The 27,513-nt window shown below is 41.0% G+C and overlaps 1 protein-coding gene across 2 annotated transcripts in view; it reads right to left on the bottom strand.

The window, feature by feature from the left end:
• Positions 1–27,513, bottom strand: part of PPM1H (protein phosphatase, Mg2+/Mn2+ dependent 1H) — a 229,476-nt gene that overhangs the window by 74,569 nt on the left and 127,394 nt on the right. For both annotated transcript variants that reach the window (XM_073651589.1, XM_073651590.1), the window contains exons 7-8: positions 12,021–12,084; positions 8,768–8,875 (exon numbers count right to left, since the gene is read on the bottom strand). In XM_073651589.1, coding sequence (XP_073507690.1) covers positions 8,768–8,875; positions 12,021–12,084 — 172 coding nt within the window. The remainder of the gene's footprint in view (positions 1–8,767; positions 8,876–12,020; positions 12,085–27,513) is intronic.

Genomic DNA, 27,513 nt, shown 5'->3' with positions numbered 1-27,513 from the left:
TGAAATAAATTAACTGCACCTGTAGATGGAAAACAAGCAGATGGGGAGGTGAGCTTAAATGTTTGGCCATGCGATTGTTGGAATGAGCTCCTGTATGTGGTTTGTACAGTCATTCTGTGCTGACAAACTCCCTTTAACTTCCTTTTCCTCTAATCCAGGGATGTCAAACTTAAACATTCAGAGGGCCAAAATGAAAAATTTAGACAAAGTTGCAGGCCAACCAGTATACAGTATAATGAGCCCCACATAGTCCTTCATACATAATAATGGGCCTTACATAGTCCTCCATACAAAATAATAGGCCCTGCATGGTTCTCAATACAGTATAATGAGCCTCACATAGTCCTCTGTTCTGGTGTCGGAGGCCAAATATAACGACCCAGAGGGCCAGATTTGGCCCATGGGCCGGAGTTTGACATGTATGCCCTAATCTATAACACAGGAACAGCCACTGTTAAGGGTCATTAATAGTGCAAGATAGGCAACGAGTGTTGTCAAAAACGCTTGTTTCATGATTATCTTGCAGTGTAAACAGGCTGCTGATCACCTGATGAACGAGCAAGACGCTAATTCATTGGGTAAAATCTTTTGTGCAGCACAAAAAAAATGATCAGGACACACTGCTGAGATCGCTCAGTGTGAATCATATACTTCGGTCTGCCTGTGTACACAAGCATTTAAAATTACCTCCGACTGGTAAAAGTTAACCAATCGACGATCATATTGTGCCGCGGGTAGGTCACTGTAAACAGACCTTTTGTTCCCGACCATACACACAGATGAAAGCGGACCGATTTTTCTGTCTCTGCCCTAATTCAGTTTCTATCTTCATAATGTTTCACTTAAGGATGAATTCTAGCAACAATACGAATATAGTTATATAATTTGAACAATGAGGGAGGCGATCATGTATAAATACTAAGGCTATGTTCACACATTGCTTTTTTTCAGTGTTTTTTTTCTGCAGTAAAACCGGATATCTTGGCAGGAAAGAAGCTGCATAAAAAAACACAGGTTTTGGTGTGTTTTTCGGTGCGCTTTTCAGGATCCCAAAGATCAGCTTTGCTTCCACCAAAGACATATGTGAAACCATATTAACCAGAATTTTAAATGTAACAGTGGGGGAGGTGAATTGTTCAGGAATAGTTTACCTAAGACACTGGCAGTGCATAGAGATTTCTAGAACATTATTTACTTTCACACTATGGTCTGCCATTGAGTTGCACAGGCATTGTTCAATTTCACACCTCACTGGGCCACAGGTATTGTTCAATCTCACAGGTAGCTCAGGCAATGTTTACACTGTACACATCACTAATTTAATTAAACTCTCCTAATACAAACTACCATCTCAGTGACCAAGACAAGAAGGTAAAATCACAAAAATAAATGTGTTTCACATACTGTTGTACTTGCTTATTTTCACTAAAAACGCAGCAAAACCTGATAGTTATGTTCATACTAGGCGTTTTTTTTCACCACCCATTACTCTCAATGGGTGAAAAACGCTGAAAGAAGTGACCTGGTCTATTTTGCAAAAAAACACGCAAAGCACAAAAGCCTAATAAAAAAAAAAACAAGATGTAAGCATGAGATTTCTGCAATTTCATAGACTTTGCAGGTACTGTAAAACGGAGCTGCAAATTTGCATAAAAAACACATAAAAAACCGCTGAAAAAAAAAAAATGTGTGAACATAGCCTAACAACAACATTGTGTTTCTTATGGAAACAAGAACCTTTTTACAATCGTCTTAATGCAAGCCAAGGTAAAAAAATAAAAGCAAGTATTGGGATCAGAGGCGTAGCTTGGAGTTCACCTCTGGGGGAGCAAAACATCTGAGTGGGTCCATAACTAGGTAATCCTGATTACAACTACAGTGGCAAACCCCAAGGCCACGGCCCCACTATCAGTATTTGGTCAGCATTTTTTTTCTCAGAAGTGGGAGACAAAACCAGGAGTGGGTGATAGAAGCAAGTGCACCAATTCTGCATTTATTATACCTTTTCTCTAACTGATCCTCACCTATAGTTTGTCATATAATTTATCTTAGAATCTTTATATCATCTAAAATTTATTTTGGATATCTATAGGTTTAGGCAAATTAAGCTCTGACTATGAAATTACTCTTACAAGACCGTTTCCTACAAGTGCATCTCTTATGGAACAGTCTTGTAGGTTGGAGAAATGCAGACTATTCCAGTATAAATTACTACTTAACATACAATACTGAAAGGGGTACTCACATCTCCCAAGATCCTATCCCAATATGTAGTAGGTGTAATAATAATAATAATAATAATAATACCTCCAATTAGAAATGTTGTGCAGCTCTGATAATGTCCCTTACTCCATGTGCAGGGCATTGCACTAGCTTAGGTATCAGTGGTTATGATTGCTAAGAATGTGACAGTTAGCTGTTAGTGGCTACACTACATTTCTAATTGGAGGTATTTGCTAATAACATTATTGTTATTAAACCTACTACATATTTGCATAAGATCTTGGAAAATGCAATACCCCTTTAATGTCTTATAAGTGGATCCTAGCAGGAATACTTAGTTCCTGACTTATTCAGACATGAAAGGAATCCTACATAGCACTGAGGAAGAGGAAATACATATAGAAAATTATCACTATAGATTTATTCATATTAATAATTTACCAGACAATGTGAACTGAGGTCTAAGATGGCAGACATACAAGAAACAGAGGCATGTTCACACTAGCAAAAAAGAAGCAAGACAAAAATATATCTCATACCCTACCATAATTATATATAAATGTAAAGCAAAGTTGCATAATAAATATAGGGTACTTAGTGAACTATTTTTGATCAAAAAAAGTATACAAGCCGTCCCACCAGCGGCAAGGTGATCCTAAATTGGGACGGTACCTATACTGCCTATATTAAAAACCTTACTGTATATCAAAGTTGAAGTAATGCATATAAAAGGGTAGACAAATAGGACCGGGTCCCAACTCCAGACCACCTAGGCCCGTGGTAAGCTACATATATGCCAATCAGCTCAACAAAGGGCATGCCACACCCTTAAATTGCACAGAATGCAAACAAGTCAAAAAACCAGACAATGTGAACTGAGGTCTAAGATGGCAGACATACAAGAAACAGAGGCATGTTCACACTAGCAAAAAAGAAGCAAGACAAAAATATATCTCATACCCTACCATAATTATATATAAATGTAAAGCAAAGTTGCATAATAAATATAGGGTACTTAGTGAACTATTTTTGATCAAAAAAAGTATACAAGCCGTCCCACCAGCGGCAAGGTGACCCTAAATTGGGACGGTACCTATACTGCCTATATTAAAAACCTTACTGTATATCAAAGTTGAAGTAATGCATATAAAAGGGTAGACAAATAGGACCGGGTCCCAACTCCAGACCACACTATAGGCAGTATAGGTACCGTCCCAATTTAGGGTCACCTTGCCGCTGGTGGGACGGCTTGTATACTTTTTTTGATCAAAAATAGTTCACTAAGTACCCTATATTTATTATGCAACTTTGCTTTACATTTATATATAATTATGGTAGGGTATGAGATATATTTTTGTCTTGCTTCTTTTTTGCTAGTGTGAACATGCCTCTGTTTCTTGTATGTCTGCCATCTTAGACCTCAGTTCACATTGTCTGGTTTTTTGACTTGTTTGCATTCTGTGCAATTTAAGGGTGTGGCATGCCCTTTGTTGAGCTGATTGGTATATATGTAGCTTACCACGGGCCTAGGTGGTCTGGAGTTGGGACCCGGTCCTATTTGTCTACCCTTTTATATGCATTACTTCAACTTTGATATACAGTAAGGTTTTTAATATAGGCAGTATAGGTACCGTCACAATTTAGGGTCACCTTGCCGCTGGTGGGACGGCTTGTATACTTTTTTTGATCAAAAATAGTTCACCAAGTACCCTATATTTATTATGCAACTTTGCTTTACATTTATATATAATTATGGTAGGGTATGAGATATATTTTTGTCTTGCTTCTTTTTTGCTAGTGTGAACATGCCTCTGTTTCTTGTATGTCTGCCATCTTAGACCTCAGTTCACATTGTCTGGTTTTTTGACTTGTTTGCATTCTGTGCAATTTAAGGGTGTGGCATGCCCTTTGTTGAGCTGATTGGTATATATGTAGCTTACCACGGGCCTAGGTGGTCTGGAGTTGGGACCCGGTCCTATTTGTCTACCCTTTTATATGCATTACTTCAACTTTGATATACAGTAAGGTTTTTAATATAGGCAGTATAGGTACCGTCCCAATTTAGGGTCACCTTGCCGCTGGTGGGACGGCTTGTATACTTTTTTTGATCAAAAATAGTTCACTAAGTACCCTATATTTATTATGCAACTTTGCTTTACATTTATATATAATTATGGTAGGGTATGAGATATATTTTTGTCTTGCTTCTTTTTTGCTAGTGTGAACATGCCTCTGTTTCTTGTATGTCTGCCATCTTAGACCTCAGTTCACATTGTCTGGTTTTTTGACTTGTTTGCATTCTGTGCAATTTAAGGGTGTGGCATGCCCTTTGTTGAGCTGATTGGTATATATGTAGCTTACCACGGGCCTAGGTGGTCTGGAGTTGGGACCCGGTCCTATTTGTCTACCCTTTTATATGCATTACTTCAACTTTGATATACAGTAAGGTTTTTAATATAGGCAGTATAGGTACCGTCCCAATTTAGGGTCACCTTGCCGCTGGTGGGACGGCTTGTATACTTTTTTTGATCAAAAATAGTTCACTAAGTACCCTATATTTATTATGCAACTTTGCTTTACATTTATATATAATTATGGTAGGGTATGAGATATATTTTTGTCTTGCTTCTTTTTTGCTAGTGTGAACATGCCTCTGTTTCTTGTATGTCTGCCATCTTAGACCTCAGTTCACATTGTCTGGTTTTTTGACTTGTTTGCATTCTGTGCAATTTAAGGGTGTGGCATGCCCTTTGTTGAGCTGATTGGTATATATGTAGCTTACCACGGGCCTAGGTGGTCTGGAGTTGGGACCCGGTCCTATTTGTCTACCCTTTTATATGCATTACTTCAACTTTGATATACAGTAAGGTTTTTAATATAGGCAGTATAGGTACCGTCCCAATTTAGGGTCACCTTGCCGCTGGTGGGACGGCTTGTATACTTTTTTTGATCAAAAATAGTTCACTAAGTACCCTATATTTATTATGCAACTTTGCTTTACATTTATATATAATTATGGTAGGGTATGAGATATATTTTTGTCTTGCTTCTTTTTTGATATTAATAATTTAGATGCAGAAAAGTCCACCCCCCAAAAAAAACAAAATGGTTATCAAACAACTGTCAACAGCATGGTCTGCTTACGATAGGTGCACTTATTTTAGACTTGCAACTGCTGCATTGTGTCAAACGTTACCAATTGACCAGAATCGCGATGAGGCCTTTCATACTGATGAATTAGTTCAATGCTTAGAATAAAACTTCACTTTTATGCAGTATAAAGCCTAAAAACAAAGTTATTAAAGGGAGTATTGCCTCAAATTTACATTTCAAACTAACCACATAGCCTATTAGAAGATGGAGCAATGGTAAAAATCATTCTCAGCGTTTTTCAATCTGTTCCTATATTTCCTCAAAAGGAGCTTTATTGTAATATGCAAATGGCGGGTGCACCCTTGATGTGGCTAAATGCCATGGCTATGTTGATCTACAGAGGTGGTGTTCCCAGAGCCAGCACTGTCTGAATATAAACCTCCGTTACAGTGGCATGGAAAAGCTTGGGCACCCCTGGTCAAAATTATTGCTATTGTGAACAGTTACAGTGAAGGAAATTATTTGATCCCTTGCTGTTTTTGTAAGTTTGCCCACTGACAAAGACATGAACAGTCTATCATTTTAAGGGTAGGTTAATTTTAACATTGAGAGATAGAATACGCCCCCCCACCCCCCCCCCAAAAAAAATAAATAAATAAATAAATAAATAAATAAATACAGAAGATCACAGTGTATAAATTAGATAATGTTTTTTGCATTTTGCAGTGAGAAATAAGTATTTGATCCCCTACAAACCATTATTAGTTCTGGCTCCTACAGACCAGTTAGACGCTTCTAATCAACTCGTTACCTGCATTTAAGACAGCTATCTTACACAGTCACCTGTATAAAAGACTCCTGTCCACAGACTCAGTCAGACTCTAACCTCTACAACATGGGCAAGGCCAAAGAGGTCAGGGACAAGATCACAGACCTGCACAAAGCTGGAATGGGCTACTTGTGGGCCTTTCTTATATGGGAGATTTAAGGTTCTCAAAACAGAGGACACAAGGTTGGGATATTCAGTGATCATGCAAAAATTGGGAGTTTGGTCAAATACCACCATAATCATACATAACAAACACTGTTCAAATCAGCGCATGACTACTGCATTGCATGAACTGCACTATTACACATCTGTTAGGATGCGGCACCTTTACGATAATACACCAGGGGGTATTATACAGTAGCTCATAGCATTATAATACATTATTTCCTGTTTCTCACACTAGAGTTTCCCTTTTACTACCTATTTGGTCATGTGAAATTCAAACTTTGTTTATATTTATTCTCCATATATTTCTCCTTTCATTCCTTCTTTGTGTCTGCTATTGGTTTATGCATTTAAGTGTATGTAGCCCATACTAATATTTTTTATATTCTTATATTATTTACAGCACAATATAAATAACATAATTGCCATGATAATATAAATATGGCTTTTTTCTGTTACTACCCATGAGTCACAAGTCCACTCCACATGATCACTTTTGAGAAAGTGCCCCCAACCAGACTTTACTAGTAAAGAGGCTAGTAACATGATCATTTTTACACCCATCAAGCTCCTTTTACTATGCTTTATGTATTTTTATGCCTGTTCGCCATTCCCCTCCAGTTTAGCATTTTTGCCATGGCAAGGTTTTTGAAGTCTTATCAGATATGAGATATTCCACTCACCTGCATATTTTTTTGTTTGCAAATCTCTCTTTAATTAGAACAAAAGAAACAAGATATTCCAATTGGCTCACCTGCTCTAATAAGTTGCCTTTTTTGCTTTGCACATATACTTATCTCCGTTGTGATATTAAATGCATAAGACTTGTGATTTACTATGGATATTTTGGCTGTGTGTTTTAATATATCTGCAGCTTTTGGAGTTTTTTTTATCTAATAATATTGGTGCAGTACATGTAACATTGGGAATAGACAACTCTGATTGGGCGGCTATCCACTATCCATAATTATCCCATTATTTGTATTACTAGAGAGTATATACCCTTGCAGCAATGTTGTGCTAGGTGCACCTGATGCATCTAGTGTTTGTTGTGGAACATGCCATGGTGGGTTTATTTTTAATACATACATATTATTTACATTGGGATGGGGAGGACACAGCGGACTGACTAGGTAACTTTACCCTGTACATTGATTGATTAGTCTGCCGTTTACCAGTATTCCTAGGCCTGGTCCATGTCATGACATAGTAGTGTTTTACACATATGACCATTATAATCACTGAAGCACGGGTACTTTAAAATCTTTGCATCTTAGGCTGTATTGTGTGAATTTGGCCATTAGTAATAAACTCTTAAATATTGATTATGGTTAACTTTTAACAATCTAGGTTACTATTATGTTTATGATTTAGGTCACTTAGAAAATAAGAATATTTTATGTATACGTATCTGGCATTATTTTAATGAATTACTTATTCATAAGTGACCATTTAATCTTTTGGCCTTTTTTGGGGGGGGGTTAATTTTTCCTCCCAGTTCATGTTTGTGTCACTCCTTCTGTAGAGGTTGTTGCCCTGTCTTTTTAACTGGTTTTATTAATTGGATTAAATAAAATATATATCTTTTATATACGTCTATTTTATTTTGATCTGGATTTGTGGTTGTTTGTTGATGGTGAAGTGACCAGCATTGGATTAATATAGGACATTTCATGTAATTAATATTATTTACACTATCTATAACAATCTATAATTATCTGATGGAAATCACTCAATCAAAAATGTTCAAATTTACAGTAACTGTGGTTTTAATTATTTAACTGTAGAAGTGAAGATAAAAAATAGCAAAAACAAACAGTTTTGTAATATACAACAATTTTGAAATATCACAGAAATCTTTATCCTCTGGGTTGACCATTCTCTCAATTTTTTGTCTTTAGTGAATACAGATTTTCGGCTCACTGAGGGATGTCATGACAGTTGCTGCCCATAAAAGTCTATGGAGAAGGGATGGGAGGAGAAGCAAGGAAATAAAGGCAGACACAGGCATGCTGCTGCAAATTCACCAGGTCACGCTCACACGTTCAGTATTTGATCAGTATTTTACATCAGGTTTTGTTGTAAGCCAAAACCAGGAGGGGAACAATAAGGGGAAAAGTATAATAGAAACAAGTCATCACTTCTGTATTTATCACCCACTCCTGGTTTAGGCTTACATATAGTGATGTAAAATACTGACCAAATACTGAACGTGGCCTTACACTTTATATCTGATATGCCCAACATAAATTTAAGTGATGGAATATGTAAAACTCATACAGTGGGTGCAGAAGTTGTACTTTCAAAGTGTGCAGAGTTTAGGAATCTGGCACCACACATTACCCATAATACTGTAATTTTTCTTTATATATGCATTACATAAACACCATAAAATACTTGGAATGAAGACCACCATTTGTCTTTCTTTATCTTAGATACTAATCGAATTGCACTTGCCTCAGGAATTGAAGACAAAAATGGTTTAATATAAATATTCGAATCGTGTACTTTCAAATCATGATCACCAAGTCCTCTGGTTACACCAATTGTCGCCATTACGCGGGCCTGCATTAAAAAAAAATATATATATTATCATGCATTTAATAGAAATAATTGCTGGTAGTTATATTTTATACTCCTGACAAGAATACAAAATCAATGAGCTAAAGTTTTTAAAGTAAAACATCCGTGAAATAAAACATCAATATGAAAAAAAACAGTGTGCGGTGTGCATACTCACTCGATAAATAACTCACTTCTCCGGGAGTACCTTGGTTAGGTGCCCCCCACTGTTGATTTTCCAACTTCCCACAAATTACAGGTGCAGCCAATCACTGGCTTCAACAGTCACATGTAGACTTTGCCGCCATCAAATGATTGCCAGTACAGATTTCCAAATGGAATTGAATCCTACACTATCTTTACAAAAATCTCTATTCCGAAGGGAAGGGGGGCTCAGAAATGAAGAATCACTATTTGACTTTTGGAGCTGAGATTTCCATGGAATAGTTTGCAGATCTCATTATGAGCCAGAACAGCAAAAACCCTGCAAAGTGACCCCATTTGAGGAGTTGCAGCTCCTCAGAGTCTCCCTCTTCAGGTAGAGGAGACTCTTCTGCCAGGACTACTTCTGCCAGGGCTTCTTTGGGTGGTTCGAGTGAGAGTTTGGGTTTCCGATTGCAGAACAAAGTTATTTTGCTCTACTGTTACTGTTTTTTTCTTTAGTTGTGTAGAGGGTTTTGTATGTCTCCATGACTGAATTTAAGCAATTTATCGTTTTCAGAGCACTTTCAAAATAGGGATCCCACTCTTCTACGTAGGATTGCAGCTGCTGTTGAGTTGTTATTCCAAAACATTCAACTGAAAGACCTTTTTCCTCCTCTTGTTCTTGAGCTGATTCCTCTTCACTTACTGAATGATCAGCTCAAGCAAGTCATCATCCATCAGGGTTTAGAGTGGGCATCGATGAGTGTCTTGACTTCTTCGGTGCAATCCTCAAATTCTTCACCCCCAAGCAATTTTGCCTGTCTCACATCCTTGTTGACAGCCTCACTGTGAATCTCCTCCGGCGAGAAGACCTTGGTGTCGAGGACTGCATCTGGTCATAGTTTTTTCCAGCATGCATTGAGAGTTTCATTTTTCATTTCTTTCCGAGGGCAGACTGAATTATTGTAAGGTATGATGATATGGTGAATTTCTTCCAGTATTCTTTTAAGGTGAAGTCCTCAATCATCTCCATTGCATTGACCAAGTGTTGCAGAGCGTTAAGTGTGTAGAAGGCCTTAAACGTACGAATCACGCCTTGGTCCATAGGTTCTATGAGGGAGGTGGTGTTGGCAGGGAGGAATTCGATCTGCACACCATCATACAACAGATCTAGGGGGTACCCTCCGGCACTGTCCATGAACAGCAACACCTTAAATTCAATGCCTGGGTTGAGAAGGTAATTATCCACTTCAGGGATGAAACACCGGTGGAACCACTTGGATGCCATAACTTTGGTTATCCAGGCCTTGGAGTTACGCATCCAATAAACAGGCAGGGCATTCTTATTATTGAGGGCCCTGGGGTTTGCAGACTTCTAATTCAGGCTTAGTTTGAGCAAATGGCCAGCATCATTCCCACACATAATGAGCTTGATTCTGTCCTTTTGTGCCTTAAATCCAGGAACTTTGGCCTCTACCTTCATCAAGTATGTGGTCAATGGCAATTTCTTCCAGAATAATCCAATCTCATCCATGCTGAAGACCTGTTCAGGCCTGTATCCCTTCTCCTGGATCATTTGTTTGATGGTCTAAGGAAAGAAGTCCAGTGCTTATAAACTCTTTGCTCAAAGATCTTGCAAGAACGCCTCGGAAGTTCGTAGGATTGTTCAATCCAGCCATCTTCAGTTCCCCTTGTGCTCCTCAGATGCTGCAGAGGCACAGCTGCCTCTGTTTGTAGCATCGAAAAAAGGCATTATTCGGGCCAGTGGTTCAACAATGCAGTGGACCAAACTGTCAATCACAAACCATCGGCAGGGAAGAGTGCACTCCGGACGACAGAAATGGCAGTTAAAGAGATTGTCCACTACTTTAGCCTTGATGACCTCTACTTAGGATAGTTCATTAATGTCTGACATCTGGCACCCCCCGCCAATCAGCTGTTATCTGTGTCGGCCGGAAATACTCACTTGCAGAGCTGGCCGAGACTTGGTACTACACATCCGCCTACTATTCAAATCAAATCAGAAGACGGCCAGCTTTACAAGTGAGTACTTCTGGCCAGCCGCCGCCAGCACCGATAACAGATGATCAGCGGGGGTGCAGGACCCTGACCAATCAGACATTGATGACCTATCCTAAGTATAGCTCATCAATGCTAAAGTAGAAGACAACCTCCAAGTCTTTCATATAAAGAGCTGGATATACTTTTTTGCTTATTAAGAGGCTATCTAGGTCAACATAGAGATTTTATATCACGTCAGCTAGTAGATAAATCTCTAATCTTATAAGCCAATATTTTTAATGTTTTATAAAACAAAAAAAAGCATACTATATACATTGCAGTGTGTAAGAACTAGTTACCAACAGCGCCATACTGTTTACTAGCGTGGCATTATCTTTTGTTCATCAACACTTTACTCTGCTTTACTCAATGATTCTTTGGCAGACATCTATTTGAATCATAAGAACACAAGATCATGCAGTGGATTAATATTTAGAATATTCTGTGCGAGTTTATAATAAAGCTTGAGGGGTCTTAATTTTGTAAGGTACGATTTACATCATGCTACTGGCTTCTGTTTAGTGTTTGCCAGAAAAAGCTCCCTACGTACACACTAAGTAGTGTAGCGCTCCATAAACCAGGAGGAGGTCAAACGAGTGTCTTGCCAGGACAGTATACAATTGTAGAACGCAAGAATAAAAAAAAAAGATATACAATAGCATAGTAAACTATAGAATTCCATACAACGGCATCAAGAAAAAAAAAGTATACAACATGGTATTCATTTTTAACATGGGAACCTATGAGTGACATCATTGTATTGCATCCATAGTAGGTATAAGTCGGGAAACATCTCCCAGGCATAAACGTCAAACAGAGGCCATTTTTATGATATGAACAGGGCCTAACAGCAAATGTTTAAGACACAAAAGTAAGGGTTTGAGGGTGCTTATGTTTAGCATGCAGTCAGTTGATACTACTAAGTAAATGATAAATCCATTACCTTTTTTCCTTCTCCATATATTAAAGGAAACTTTAAATCTTCGTCCTCAATTGTCTTGTAAGCCCTATAGGAAGCAATGAGTTGGAGTTTTTAACAAGTTTATTTAAAGAAAACACTTAACAAGTGCCGCTGTTCTTCTTTTAGCCTTTCATAGTATATCCAGTCTAGCTCAGAAACTGCATGGAAACGTTTAAGGTTTTTTTTCCCCCCATGAACAAAGTTATTATTATTCAAAGTTCTATTGAATAATAATTTCCACACTAGGATGTGTTAAAAAATGTTCCTATGCTGAGATAATCTTATAAATGTGCCCCTGCTATGTACTTGTGTAATCGCTGATCGGTCATACCCCAGCACTCAAATTTTGTTTGAATGCAGATTGCACATTTTCTGTTAGTACAATAAACCTCATTTCAAGGCAGAAACATTACTGTGTCCAACAGTTATTACATATATCAAACTGAAATAGCTGTTGCAAAAACACCAATTTTTATAAAACATTAAGCTTAAGATTAATAGGGGTGCCCAAACTTTTTCATATGACTGTACTTAACAAAAAAGTGTGAAACAACTGAAAATATGTCTTATATTCTAGGTTCTTCAAAGTAGCCACCTTTTGCTTTGATGACTGCTTTGCACACTCTTGGCATTCTCTTGATCAGCTTCAAGAGGTAGTCACCGGAAATGGTTTTCACTTCACGGGTGTGCCCTGTCAGGTTTAATAAGTGGGATTTCTTGCCTTATAAATGGGGCTGGGACCATCAGTTGTGTTGTGCAGAAGTCTGGTGGATACACAGCTGATAGTCCTACTGAATAGACTGTTAGAATTTGTATTATATCAAGAAAAAAGCAGCTAAGTAAAGAAAAACAAGTGGCCATCATTACTTTAAGAAATGAAGGTCAGTCAGTCCGAAAAATTGGGCAAACTTTGAAAGTGTCCCCAAGTGCAGTTGCAAAAACAATGAAGCGCTACAAAGAAACTGGCTCACATGAGGACCGCACCAGGAAAGGAAGACCAAGAGTCACCTCTGCTTCTGAGGATAAGTTTATCCAAGTCACCAGCCTCAGAAATCGCAGGTTAACAGCAGCTCAGATTAGAGACCAGGTCAATGCCACACAGAGTTCTAGCAGCAGACACATCTCTACAACAACTGTTAAGAGGAGACTTTGTGCAGCAGGCCTTCATGGTAAAATAGCTGCTAGGAAACCATTGCTAAGGACAGGCAACAAGCAGAAGAGACTTGTTTGGGATAAATAACACAAGGAATGGACATTAGACCAGTGGAAATCTGTGCTTTGGTCTGATGAGTCCAAATTTGAGATCTTCGGTTCCAACCACCGTGTCTTTGTGCGACGCAGAAAAAGTGAACGGATGGACTCTACATGCCTGGTTCCCACAGTGAAGCATGGGGGAGGAGGTGTGATGGTGTGGGGGTGCTTTGCTGGTGACATTGTTGGGGATTTATTCAAAATTGAAGGCATACTGAACCAGTATGGCTACCACAGCATCTTGCAGCGGCATGCTATCCATCCAGTTTGCGTTTGGTTGGACCATCATTTATTTTTCAACAGGACCATGACCCCAAACACACCTCCAGGGTGTAAGGGCTATTTGACCAAGACGGAGAGTGATGGGGTGCTACGCCAGATGACCTGGCCTCCACAGTCACCAGACCTGAACCCAATCGAGATGGTTTGGGGTGAGCTGGACCGCAGAGTGAAGGAAAAAGGGCCAACAAGTGCTAAGCATCTCTAGGAACTCCTTCAAGATTGTTGGAAGACCATTTTCGGTGACTACCTCTTGAAGCTCATCAAGAGAATGCCAAGAGTGTGCAAAGCAGTCATCAAAGCAAAAGGTGGCTACTTTGAAAAACCTAGAATATAAGACATATTTTCATTTGTTTCACACTTTTTTGTTAAGTATATAATTCCACATGTGTTAATTCATAGTTTTGATGCCTTCAGTGTGAATCTACAATTTTCATAGTCAAGAAAATACAGAAAAAGCTGTAAATGAGAAGGTGTGTCCAAACTTTTGGTCTGTACTGTGTATGTATGTATGTATATATATATATTAGTTCTGAGAAAGGTTCTGTGAAGCGAAACGTTGCCTTTGGGCTCATTGAAGTCCATTATTCTATAATATTTTTGGAGTGCTGCCTCTTGATATTCTTTCCAAATATACAGTACAGACCAAAAGTTTGGACACACCTTCTCATTTAAAGATTTTTCTGTTTTTTAATGACTTTGAAAATTGTGCATTCACACTGAAGGCATCAAAACTATGAATTAACACATGTGGAATTATATACTTAACAAAAAAGTGTGAAACAAATGAAAATATGTCTTATATTCTAGGTTTTTCAAAGTAGCCACCTTTTGCTTTGATGACTGCTTTGCACACTCTTGGCATTCTCTTGATGAGCTTCAAGAGGTAGTCACCGGAAATGGTCTTCCAACAATCTTAAAGGAGTTCCCTGACAGGCTTAGCACTTGGTGGCCCTTTTGCCTTAACTCTGGGGTCCAGCTCACCCCAATCCATCTCGATTGGGTTCAGGTCTGGTGACTGTGGAGGCCAGGTCATCTGGCGTAGCACCCCATCACTCTCCTTCTTGGTCAAATAGCCCTTACACAGCCTGGAGGTGTGTTTGGGGTCATTGTCCTGTTGAAAAATAAATGATGGTCCAACTAAATGCAAACGGGATGGAATAGCATGCCGCTGCAAGATGATGTGGTAGCCATGCTGGTTCAGTATGCCTTCAATTTTGAATAAATCCCCAACAGTGTCACCAGCAAAGCACCCCCACACCATCACATCTCCTTCTCCATGCTTCACTGTGGGAACCAGGCATGTAGAGTCCATCCGTTCACCTTTTCTGTGTCGCACAAAGACACGGTGGTTGGAACCAAAGATCTCAAATTTGGACTCATCTGACCAAAGCACAGATTTCCACTGATCTAATGTCCATTCCTTGTGTTCTTTAGCCCAAACTTGTCTCTTCTGCTTGTTGCCTGTCCTTAGCAGTGGTTTCCTAGCAGCTATTTTACCATGAAGGCCTGCTGCACAAAGTCTCCTCTTAACAGTTGTTGTAGAGATGTGTCTGCTGCTAGAACTCTGTGTGGCATTGACCTGGTCTCTAATCTGAGCTGCTGTTAACCTGCGATTTCTGAGGCTGGTGACTCGGATAAACTTATCCTCAGAAGCAGAGGTGACTCTTGGTCTTCCTTTCCTGGGGCGGTCCTCATGTGAGCCAGTTTCTTTGTAGCTCTTGATGGTTTTTGCAACTGCACTTGGGGACACTTTCAAAGTTTGCCCAATTTTTCGGACTGACTGACCTTCATTTCTTAAAGTAATGATGGCCACTCGTTTTTCTTTACTTAGCTGCTTTTTTCTTGCCATAATACAAATTCTAACAGTCTATTCAGTAGGACTATCAGCTGTGTATCCATCTGACTTCTGCACAACACAACTGATGGTCCCAACCCCATTTATAAGGCAAGAAATCCCACTTATTAAACCTGACAGGGCACACCTGTGAAGTGAAAACCATTTCCGGTGACTACCTCTTGAAGCTCATCAAGAGAATACCAAGAGTGTGCAAAGCAGTCATCAAAGCAAAAGGTGGCTACTTTGAAGAACCTAAAATATAAGACATATTTTCAGTTATTTCACACTTTTTTGTTAAGTATATAATACCACATGTGTTGATTCATAGTTTTGATGCCTTCAGTGTGAATGTACAATTTTCATAGTCATGAAAATACAGAAAAATCTTTAAATGAGAATGTGTATCCAAACTTTTGGTCTGTACAGTATATATATTTTTTAACCATATAAGGCCTTATTCAAACATCAACTTTTGGTGTACGAGTGCCGTCTGTGCTTTTCACAGATAGCACTCGTAACCTATAATCGTGAACGGTGAACTCTAATGAAACTTGGATGACACTGACGAAAATCACTGATGAAAGTTTGTCAGTTTTTCTCATATGTGAAAAAACTGAAGTGTGAATGAGGCCTTAAGCTAAGGTCACACTAGTGTATGAAAAATTGTCAGTTTTTCATCTGTATGCAATCTTCTTTGGACATCTTTATGACATTGTTTGTGCATCATTAAATTTTTTTATAAAAGGCTAAACACAGTTTCCTATGTTAGTAATGGTTGTTGGATCCATTACAAACGGATGCCATATGGATAGTATCTGTGGTATGTCTTCTATTTACGCACCCATTGAAATTTACTGTTGAAACTCATCCAACAAATGGATCAGACTAGCGCATGCTGTGATTTTTTTTCACACATATAGATGGTCCATGTGGAAAAACGTTCATGAGAACTAACACACTGATAAGCAACCTTGTTTTTCACATGGCCTAAAAATATTTATGTGAACGTACCATTTAACAAAAACCTTTAACCTTAGTCTTATGAACATCACTGTGTCATGAAAACAAGGCAGGTCCGGCATTAGAAGCAGCATCAGGTTTAGAAACCAAACATGGGCCTTATTTTATACGTATAACAAGGTATGTTATGTTTCTTCTCAATCACTTCAAACACACCTTTAGGATAGGCAGCACATATTTAGGGTCCTTTCACACAAAATGCTGCCTGGACACGCGACTACTGATGGTATAGGAAGTATATCGGCACTTGTTTTACATGAAGCAATAATCTCATTTTAGGCTATGTTCCCACGTGCTGCGTTTTTTAATGCAAATTTTAAGCTGCGTTTTACAGTACCAGCAAAAGTTATGAGATTTCAGAAATCTGATGCACCCACAATTTTTTCCAGAATGATTTGGAAAACTGCTGCATTTCTGCAAACTGCAGCATGTTACTTCTTTCAGCGTTTTTTCACCCATAGAAAGCAATGGGTAATGCAAAAACGCGGGTATCAGGTTTTGCAACGTTTTTGGTGCAAAAAACCTGGAGGAAGTTGCATCATCTTTTTTTCGGGCAATAAAACTTTATCAGCATGCACAAGAGACAATAAAAACGCAGCAAAAAAGCGCAGCAAAACCTGCTTTTTTGACGCTGCTTTACTGCCAAGTGAGCAGGCTTTGCCACAGGAGAAAAATACAGCAAAAACGCAACGGGTGAACATAGCCTTATGATGTGAAAGATGTATGGGGACGAAATTATGATTGTCTGATTGTCCGACATACAGACTACATTATTGTCTGCAGAACATTCTTGTTCACAAGAAGAGATTTGTTGGTGATGATCAAGGATTTTTTTTTTAATGTCCGCAGAAAATGTACACAATTAGTTGATGAATTACAATTTGCCCTTGTTTACATGTAATATAGCAGCTTCAGATTAAAGAAATGATGGAAAAATTTGGCATCTTTAGGGTATGTGAACATGATCAGGATTTGCAGCAGAAATTTCCTGAGAGTTTCTGCATCTCCTTGGCAGGAAAAACGCAGGGCGTTTTTGACGCTTTTTTGGTGCAGTTTTGAAGCGTTTTTGTACATCAATGAATGCTTTTTGGAGCTAAATAAAGTTAATTGGTGGGACATTGCTTAAACCCTTGGATTACCGTCAGAACTGGGGAGAGTATATTGGTTAATTTAAATGATTAAATAATGTATCTGTTGTATTTCAAATAAAGTGTTTGTCCTGTTTCTGTTTGCTTGTTTATTTAACTCTTTAATTAGTTTTGGTCATGAAAAGGTCTGATTGACACCTTGTCATCACCAAACAAAAGAGCTGGGTGTCAGCTAGTCCCATTCACCCAATCTTCATTAGCATTTCTATTCATGTAATTTATGTAATTTATGTAGCTGCTGTGAGCTGGTATTTTTAGCCTGGGAAGGTGCCATTTGCAAACATGGTCCCTGGCCATTAAATAACATCTCACAGCTGGTTCGCTAGCTGATCAGCTCTCAGCAGCGCTTTGGACGCAGCACATTTTTGTTTTATCCAAAACATGGTGTTCTCATGCCGCACTTTTGTTGTCGGTACATGTGAATCCACAGCATATAATGACAATTCAATCTGTCAAAATTTGCAGCGGAAACTAGCGCGTCCGCTACAGAAATTGACATGCTGAGGGTGAGTTTGGGTACGTAGCCAAAAAAACAACCAACCATATCCCTCACCTGTCCGCCGTAAACGATGTAGTCCACAATTATGCTGAGTGTCCCACGGCGATCTGGAATACTTCTATAGCAGTGACATCAGAAATCACTGCCGTAAAAGAAAGCATTGTATACTGACAGGGGTGTAAAATCACCCCTGTCAGTATACATGCTGCAGGAGGTCACTGGGGTTGATCAGCACCGATGAGCTTACCACCCTGGGAACATTCTTGAGAATGTTCCCAGGGTCAGGTCACGTGAGCATCAGCTGATCGCTGGCGTCACTGATCAGTTGATGGTCATGTGAACATCAGCTGATCGGTGACGTCAGCGCAGGTCCTGGCAGCTTGGTACACTTTGGGGAGCGAGCCCGCTCCCCGCAGTTTACCGCTGGCCGCCGAGGAGACAGCATCACCAGGGACCAGGATGACACCGGGTGCCGCAGGACAGGCGAGTATAAGGTTTAGTTTTTTATTTTTACTCTTTTTTTCATTTTTTTGACTGCTGGCAGACTACTGCTCCTCCCATCCACGCCGATCTCGCTGTTATCAGAGGGAACAGCGGTCGGACGAGAGGAGATTTAGTCCTCCTCTCCCGATTTGGGTACCACCCGCAGTGCGTTTCCGGCGCGACTTCGCGCCCTCTGACTTTGATTGAAACGCAGCATATCCGCAGGTATAGATATTATACCTGTGGGTTTGCTGCGATTCAATGCAAGTCAATGGGCGCAAATTCGTGGCGGAAAAGCCCAAACAATGGTCCTGCTGCGGTTTTTACCACAATGCGAATCCGGAGCGACGGAAATTTCTGAATCATGTGCACAGCACATCTGGATTCGCATTGCAATACCAGCCAGACCTATTGACAAGCGTTTTCGCAGCGTTTCCATGGCGGAAAGACCGCCGCGAAAACGCATCAAAAACGCATCGTGTGAACTTAGCCTTAGGGTGTTTTAATATAAGCAATATATCCAGGCCTCTGTGACAACCGGTTTACCCTGATACAGCAGAGAAGGCTAGAAATAATGACCATGGACTTTAACAACATGTCCAGAAAAAAAAAATCATGTATATACTTAGTCTGAATCTATAATCTACAATTAAAAAAAAAAAGGTGGTGAATGTGCTATGTGGGTAAATGCAATGATGAATCAAATGATGGGGAATAGTTCTAATGATTAAATTATTACCATCAAAGCAAGATATTGATTCTGAAAGTCCAAAGCAGTCAGATTAAAAAACGCCCCCGGAAGAAGCGATCAAGCGAAGCGGCGTCCGTCGAGTGTGGGGAGGACACAGTAGGTCTTCAGCGCTCCAGGATCCACTTCTTAACAAGGTATCCTTATTCCCTCTTCCATACAGATTACCCTTATCCCTAAAGGGACTAAGCATATCAACTGTAATACCTCACTTAGAGCCCCCCTTTTTTTCCTGTTTCACATAACCTTGATAAACATTTGATTTACTCCCCTCGTCGCACTTGCGCAAGATTTGGCGAAGTATTGCAATTGGTTTAATATGACCCCCTATGATTTGGGTTAATTACTTGACCTCATTTAGGTGTATTTTCCTGTGAGCTGCTTTATATGATTATATCGTTCATAATTTATTTGACTGTACTGTGTTTCCTATCCCCCCTTTTTTTAGAGGTTTATTCCCTTGTCTATTTTATTATATTTTTATTCATTATTTGAAATAAAATTGTTAGTATTTTATTCTTACATTGTCAGAATCTCTTCTTATCTGGCGGTCATATTGCCGTTATAGATCTTTTGTGATAGAATTGTTTCGAAGTTGTCTGACCTCATGTTATTGGACTATTTTTGGACTTATTCAAGTGAACCAGGCTGACCTACCAGATACAGCAGCATATAGATAAGTGGTGCTGTTTTTGCCAAAAAATAAAAAAAAGCAGTCTCTAGATACCATACAATTCCTTATGGGACACCAGTGAATTTATTAGAAGAGGGGAGTTTTACTCTAACATGTTTTCCATAAAATTACTGTACATAAATTTGAACAAATCAGGATAAATCGTTAACCTTGGGATCTTTGCGCACTAAAATTTCTGAGCAGCTTTCAAGCGACAGTTCACAAATGCTGAGGAGCAAACATTAAAAAGCTCATAAATTCCATAACCTTGAGCTGACTTAAGCGCTGCAGTCTCCATTGAAGGTTACAGGGTTTGGCTCGACCTTGAGTAAAACTCATTCTGTCTCAATCAAAAATACTTTGTTGTACAAAGCATTAAAGAGAAGTGAAGAGTGAACCAGGTGGATGGGAACTGAGCTCCGGAGAAGAGTTTTTTTTATTTTTTTTTTATTTTAAAATACCAGAACAAAACACTAGCCAAGGCGAAAGTTTAGCAATGCCATAGCACCGAGGAACGACAAGCCCTACTACATATGCATTGCTAGTATTAAATATCCTATAGGCTTATAGCTTTATCAAATGTAATTAATGTAGATTAATTGTATGAAATGTAGCATCAAGGGTGACATTAATAAAATAGTACAAAAAATTCTCTTAACTTTACCACTCAATCTCTACAGACTTTAGTTTCTTAAGGAATTGACATTCTTTTTGGTTTTTTTTCTGTTATTTTCTCTTTTAGACTAAAGTTTATGCTCATTGCGAAAAAAAAAAAAAAAAAAAGAGAAAATCTACTATAAACATTTGATACGCTCCAAACCACCGTACGGTTAATCTACATTAGACTATTGGTGCATATCATACTTCATTCCTTTTTCCCTTCTCATTCACTTGTCCTTCCTGATTTAAAAGGCATCTGTCACCAGTTTTTTTGCCACCTTATCGGAGAGAAGCATTATATAGAGACAGAGACCCTGATTTCATTAATGAGTCACTTAATGGACAACTGCTTGCTGTAGTTTTGATAAAATTACCATTTTATCAGCAGGAGATTATCACTAGAAGACTAGTAAACCAGCCGCCATATTCATAAGTTCTGTATAATTTTGCCATAAACCACTGATTGGCAGCTTTCTGCCTATGCAGTGTACAAAGAAAGCTGCCAATCAGTGACGGGGCTGGGTTATACTCAGTTCAGCATTCAGAGATCTGGTAGGTCTGTAGCAGATAAAAGCCTTAGTTACTTACCGGTAACGGGATTTTTCGGAGCCCATGACAGCACCACGTGAGAGAGAGAATCCGCCCATCAAGGACAGGAAACCTACAGGTTAAAAAGGGCGGCCCTCTCCTCCCGCCTCAGTTTAGTTAACAGAGCATGAGAGTACCGCCAAGGTTAGTTATGACAAAACATAATCACATTAAGTACATTACTTTTCATCAATTTCCCGCAAGGGTGCACAAAAAGATATCAAATCTACGGGAGTGCACAACACCAGTGAAAGGAGGCAATATAAAGGTGCTGTCATGGGCTCCGAAAAATCCCGTTACCGGTAAGTAACTAAGGCTTTATTCGGTCGCCCATGACAGCACCACGTGAGAGAATTACAGAGACGAAGGAAATTAGGGAGGGACCACAGCTTGAAGTACCCTTCTCCCGAAAGTGAGATCTGCAGAGCCACCCAGATCCAATCTATAGTGCCTATAGAAAGTAGAGGAAGAAGACCAAGTGGCAGCCTTACAAATTTCCTCAATGGAAAGCCCTGTCTTCTCCGCCCAGGAGGTTGATACCGCTCTGGTAGAATGCGCCCTCAATCCCTCCGGTATCTCTTTATCCCCTGAAGAGTATGCGAGGGAAATGGCCTCCTTGATCCATCTAGCGATTGTAGCCTTTGAGGCCTTACAACCCTTTCTAGCCCCCTGATAGCATACAAATAGGGACTTATCCTTTCTAAAGCCGTGTGATACTTCTAAGTACTTTAGTACGCACCTCCTAACGTCTAAAGTGTGAAGTCTCTCCTCCTTTTGATTTTTGGGCGGGAAGCAAAAAGTCGGGAGAACTATTTCCTGGGTTCTATGGAATAGAGTGGCCACTTTAGGAAGAAAGGATTATATTAAAACCTGATCCAGCCTATCGTCCAGAATTTGCGTAAATGGAGGGCATATTGAAAGGGCCTGTAGGTCACTAACTCTCCTGGCTGAAGTTAGGGCTACTAACAGGACCGTCTTTAGGAAAATAATTTTGGGGGAGACTAAATCTAGCGGCTCAAAAGGAGGACTGGTCAAGGCATCTAAGACAAAATTCAAATCCCAGGGAGACATCTTTACTTTGGTAATGGGTCTACACCTAAAGGAAGCTTTTATAAAACGGGCAATCCAATAGTTATCTGCAATATTGGAGGAAAATAAAGCTCCCAACGCCGACACCTGTACTTTCAAGGTACTGGCAGTGAGACCCAATTCTAAGCCCCGCTGCAGAAATTCCAGAATTTTCCCAATAGGGGGCCCCTCCTCCACCTTAACTTCTGCAAAGGACAGAAACTTCCTCCAGGTACTGGCATAAATATTGGTGGTAACAGGTTTTCTGCTAGCCAGGAGAGTATTCACTACATTTGCGGGGAATCCTTTGTTGGTCAATAACACCCTCTCAAATTCCACGCCGTCAAATGTAGACTCGGGATTGGAGGATGGGAAAGTGGCCCTTGAGTGAGGAGGTCCGGAATCTCTGGAAGAACCCAGGGATCTGATATGGACATCTTCCGGAGACAAGGGAACCACGGTCTTTTGGGCCAAAAGGGGCATATGAGTATCACTCTGGCCTGGTCTGCCCTGATCTTTCTTATCACCGCTGGGAGCAGGATCATGGGAGGGAAGGCATATGCCAGAGGAAATCTCCAGGGAACCATGAAGGCGTCCACTGCCAAGGGTCCTTCTCTGGGGTCTAAGGAACAAAAATTTCCCACTTTCCGATTGGCTCTTGTTGCGAATAAATCCACAGTCGGAAGGCCCCACATTTCTACGATTCTGGAGAATATTTGTGTATTTAGGGACCACTCGCCCTCTTTTACAGAAGTACGGCTGAGGAAATCCACTGTGATGTTTTCCTTCCCTTTTAGATGAGAGAGACAATGATCTTCGGCTTTCAGCAGAAGGGCGTTCGCTACCCTCATCAAGTTTCTTAAACGGGTTCCCCCTTGGTGGTTTATGTAAGCTACCGTGACTTGATTGTCCGAGAGTATACGGACATGCTGGCCCTGTAAATATATAAGGAACTCGTTGAACGCATGCTGCACCACCAGAAGCTCCTTAACATTTGATGACAACTGTCGCTCACTGCTTGACCAGGTTCCCTGCACCAATTTCCCTTCAAAGTGAGCTCCCCAACCTGTAGCACTTGCATCAGTGGACAAGACTGCAGTTGGACTACATTCCCAGGGAACCCCTTTAGCAAGATTGTCTTGTCGTAACCACCAACAAGGGACCATATGGCACGAGGACCTAGCGTAAACTTACGGTCTAGATGCCCCTCTAAAGCTGCGTTATTGTACAACACATCCCACTGAAAAGCTCTTGAATGCAATTGTGACCAACGAACCGCAGGAAAGGTGGAGGTGAAGGTTCCCAATAGTGACATGGCCTTATGGAGTGAAATAGAAGGTTTACGCATACATTGTGCTACCAACTCCCGGATTCTATCAATTTTTTCTTCTGGAAGACAACATAGCTGTTTCCTGTAATCTAATATGACCCCTAGATATTGTTGAACCTTGAGTGGAGATAGTCTAGACTTTTCTAAATTTAGAAACCACCCCAAGCTCTTTAAGACCGACATGTTCTCCTGCAGGTGGGTCTCGCACTGAACCAACGAGTTCCCCACTATCAGGAGATCATCCAGGTAAGGGATAATTAGAATGTCCCTTTCTCTTACATGGGCCATAACTTCCGCCATTACTTTAGTAAAAACCCACGGGGCTATAGCTAAACCGAAGGGGAGTGCAGTGTATTGAAAGTGTTTAACCACCCCGTCGATTTCCATGGCCAGCCTCAAGTATTTCTGATAATCACTATAAATTGGGATATGGTAATATGCATCTTTTAGATCGAGCACTACCATATAGCAGTGGGGAAAAAGTAACTTTATTACGGATTTTAAAGACTCCATTTTAAAGGTGTGTATTTTAAGGAAATTATTCAGGGATTTCAGATTTATGATTGTCCTGAAACTTCCATCCGGTTTCGGAACCAAGAATAGCGGGGAGTAGAAACCAAGACCCTTTTCAGCCTCTGGAACCTCAATCAGGACGTGCTTTCTTATTAGGGTTTGTACTTCCGAAACGAGGGCAGCCTGGCGTTCTGGGGAAGAACTGGAGGGAACAACCATGAACCTTTTGTGAGGCAATGCTTTAAATTGAAATTTAAGACCATACTTAATCAGGCTTAAAACCCAATTACTATGAGAAATCTGTTCCCAAGCTGGGACAAATAATGACAATCTCCCTCCCACCTGGGCTGATTGTGTATCCCCTGGCTTCTGCTCAATTTTTGGAGACGGACCAAAGAGTAGACCTCTACCTTTTCGACCCCTTTCGTCAGACTTGTCTTGCTCCCTGAAATATCTCTTCCGGAAAAATATCCTCTTCCGGAACGATCTCTTAAAAGGAGGGTAGAGGTACTGATGGAAACCCCCTCTTAGGGTCCCCCGCTTTCTCCAATAAGTCGTCCATGGTCTGACCAAAGAGGTATTCCCCTTCGCACGGGATTGTGCACAGTCTGGACTTAGTCTGTAAATCCCCTGGCCAGCTTTTAATCCACAAGGCTCGCCGAGCCTCATTTGACAGTGCTGCTGACTTTGCTGCCAACCTCACCGAGTCCACAGATGCATCAGCAAGAAAAGCTGCCGCCCCCTGAACCAGTGGAAGGGAAGAAATAATGTCTTTCCTAGAAGTCCCATCCTTCAACTGACTATCTGTTCAAGCCACACCATCAGGGCTCTGGACGTGCAGGTAGCTGCTACTGTTGATCTCAGTGCTCCCGCAGCTGTCTCCCATGCCCCTTTCAGGAAAGTATCAGCCCGTCTGTCTAGGGGGTCTCTCAATGCACCCATATCATCGAATGGGAGGGAAGTTCTTTTCGCTGCTTTGGTAACAGCAACATCCAGCTTGGGTGCTTTTAACCAGGAGGAACACATAGCATCCTCAAATGGATATTTCCTTTTAAAGGATGGAGGAACACTACCCTTCTTGTCAGGCTTTCTCCACTCCTTATCAATAAGGTCTTTCACCTTTGAATTTACTGGAAAGACCCTTCTTTTCTTTAGCCCCAGACCACCAAACATAACATCCTCAGCTGACTTCTCTATCCTCGTGTCCACTATACCCATTGTAGATCGGACGGCTTTTACTAGGGCATCGACCTCCTTCAGGGGGAAGCACTGTCTATCTGGCTCACTGTCAGAGGAAGAGAAGGCGGAGGAGGAAGCGACCGATAGCTCAGAGTCTGAACCCGGCTGGGTTTCTTGAGGAATATGCCCAGACTCTGAACCTTGCAATGCTTTGCCTATTTCTTCCCTTATTAAAGTTCTTAGGCCTAGGGAAAAATCTGGGGTTTCCTCCTACATCATTTTGCTGATACAAAGCTGGCATAACCTTTTGCTATATGAATCAGGGAGTGGACAGCTGCATAAGGCACACTCTCTGTGCTTGGATTTCGAGGAACATTTCTTGCTCTAAAAGAAAGTTATAGATAGAAAGAAGGAGGAAACATTAGTAGAACTTTCACGAAGATTCCACTCACCCCACAGAACCTTCGGTACCGTAGAAGCAGAAGAATCCAACATGCATGGCGAGGAATCACGCCGCACCGGACCGTCCTTCCTGCTCTTAGTGGCAGCTCTTCTAGCTGAACGACCAGACCCTAGCCGGGAATGACGCTGCGCCACTAGTTGTGAGGGCTCCCCAGAGGGCTGCTCCTGCAGCAGATGTTGTTGCCTAGGTTACAGCTCTTGTGAATCTTCCATAGCTTACAGTGTAAGAATGGTCTGGGAAGCACCTCTGTATGTTAACAGACACTTTATATACTGGCCATACCGGTACCATGTGTGGGTGTGTGTTCCTTTTTTTTTTTTTTTTCCAGGAGGGCGTTACCTGCTCCTTGGTCTTCCTCCCCAGGTGGCCAGGTGGGTTCCAGGTGGGCTCCTCGCCGCCAGGTCCTTAATCCCCCGGCGTTCAGCTGCTCGTGCGCAAAATTCAAACGAGCTCCGCCCCTTCCGGTGACGTCACAGTGACTTCCTGCCCGGCGCACCGGAAGTCACGTCAGAAGGTCGCGCCTGACACGTGCCCTGCCGGCGCGACCTGGATCTCCTGCAAGCTGTAGCAGGGGGAGGAAGCCCGCTAGCGGCCCCACACCTGGCGGACATCTACCTCCCCGTGAGGCGATGTCGCGCCCGCCGCAACGCTCACGGAGGCGCCCCACTGAGCCCTACCGTGGCGTCTCCAGAGGCCCGGGACGGACCGGCTCCAACCACCTGCTGTGGCCCTCTCTGGGACAGGAGTCCATCTTCTGCAGGTAAGCCTGCGAGGTCCCCCATCATGGACAGGAAACCTAAACTGAGGCGGGAGGAGAGGGCCGCCCTTTTTAACCTGTAGGTTTCCTGTCCTTGATGGGCGGATCCTCTCTCTCACGTGGTGCTGTCATGGGCGACCGAATAAACAGTAATTTTAGCAAAACTGCAGCAAGTAGCCCAGTTACTGATATATCGCTGTAATCCGAGTCACTGGCCCTACAGCATGCTTCTCTTAGATTGGGTACCAAAATCCTGATAAATTCCCTTTAACTTGTTTTTGTTATTAAAATTAGAAAGTTACACAGCGGTTTTTGGTGGAACAGCTGACATCATACTAGAATTGTCACTTCTGTCCAAAAATGTACCCATTATGGATGTTCTCAACATTCATGCTTCTCGTCCTGCTGTGTCCTTATGTCTTTCTGGGACGACATCTTAACGATCATCTCTTCTCTTGTAAGCTTCCAATTGCACGCTGGCCTGGAATTACTTCTCTTGCACCAAAGTGACATCCCCATCCAACAAACGATCTTTGTTATGTCACCTGATCAATGCAGCTTGTTCCTACATCGTTCTAACAAGGAAGCGTAACAACCCTTCCTTGCTTGGCTTTGGTTTTCCAAAATTAATGAAAGAATTAAAGACTTGATCTCCTTATCCCGCATTATAATCCTTCCATAAGTTCCGAATTTACAAGTTAGCATTTCAGGACTCGGACAAATATCTGACCTAGGATCTTCGCTAGCATGTTTCCATCCTGACTGCCTCCTCTCAATCGAAATTTTCATTCATACTCCCACCCCTGTTACTTTTCGGTTTTTCTTTTTCCTCTCTCACTTTCTTCTTTTTCTGGCTGCTTCCTTCCCACTCTGGTCTCTCTTCTCTGAATTCCTCCTCCGAGCCTCTCTGCTGAGGTGTTCTTAGTACCCCTTGGTTACCGGTCAGACGCCTCTCATCCAGCCAAATCATATCTCA

The sequence above is a fragment of the Phyllobates terribilis genome, unplaced genomic scaffold, assembly GCF_046119375.1.
Source record: "Phyllobates terribilis strain yellow unplaced genomic scaffold, ASM4611937v1 Scaffold_11__3_contigs__length_659146591, whole genome shotgun sequence".
Taxonomy (NCBI): domain Eukaryota; kingdom Metazoa; phylum Chordata; class Amphibia; order Anura; family Dendrobatidae; genus Phyllobates; species Phyllobates terribilis.
Note: the sequence above shows the minus strand (reverse complement) of the source record. Positions and strands in the feature narration are given on the sequence as shown.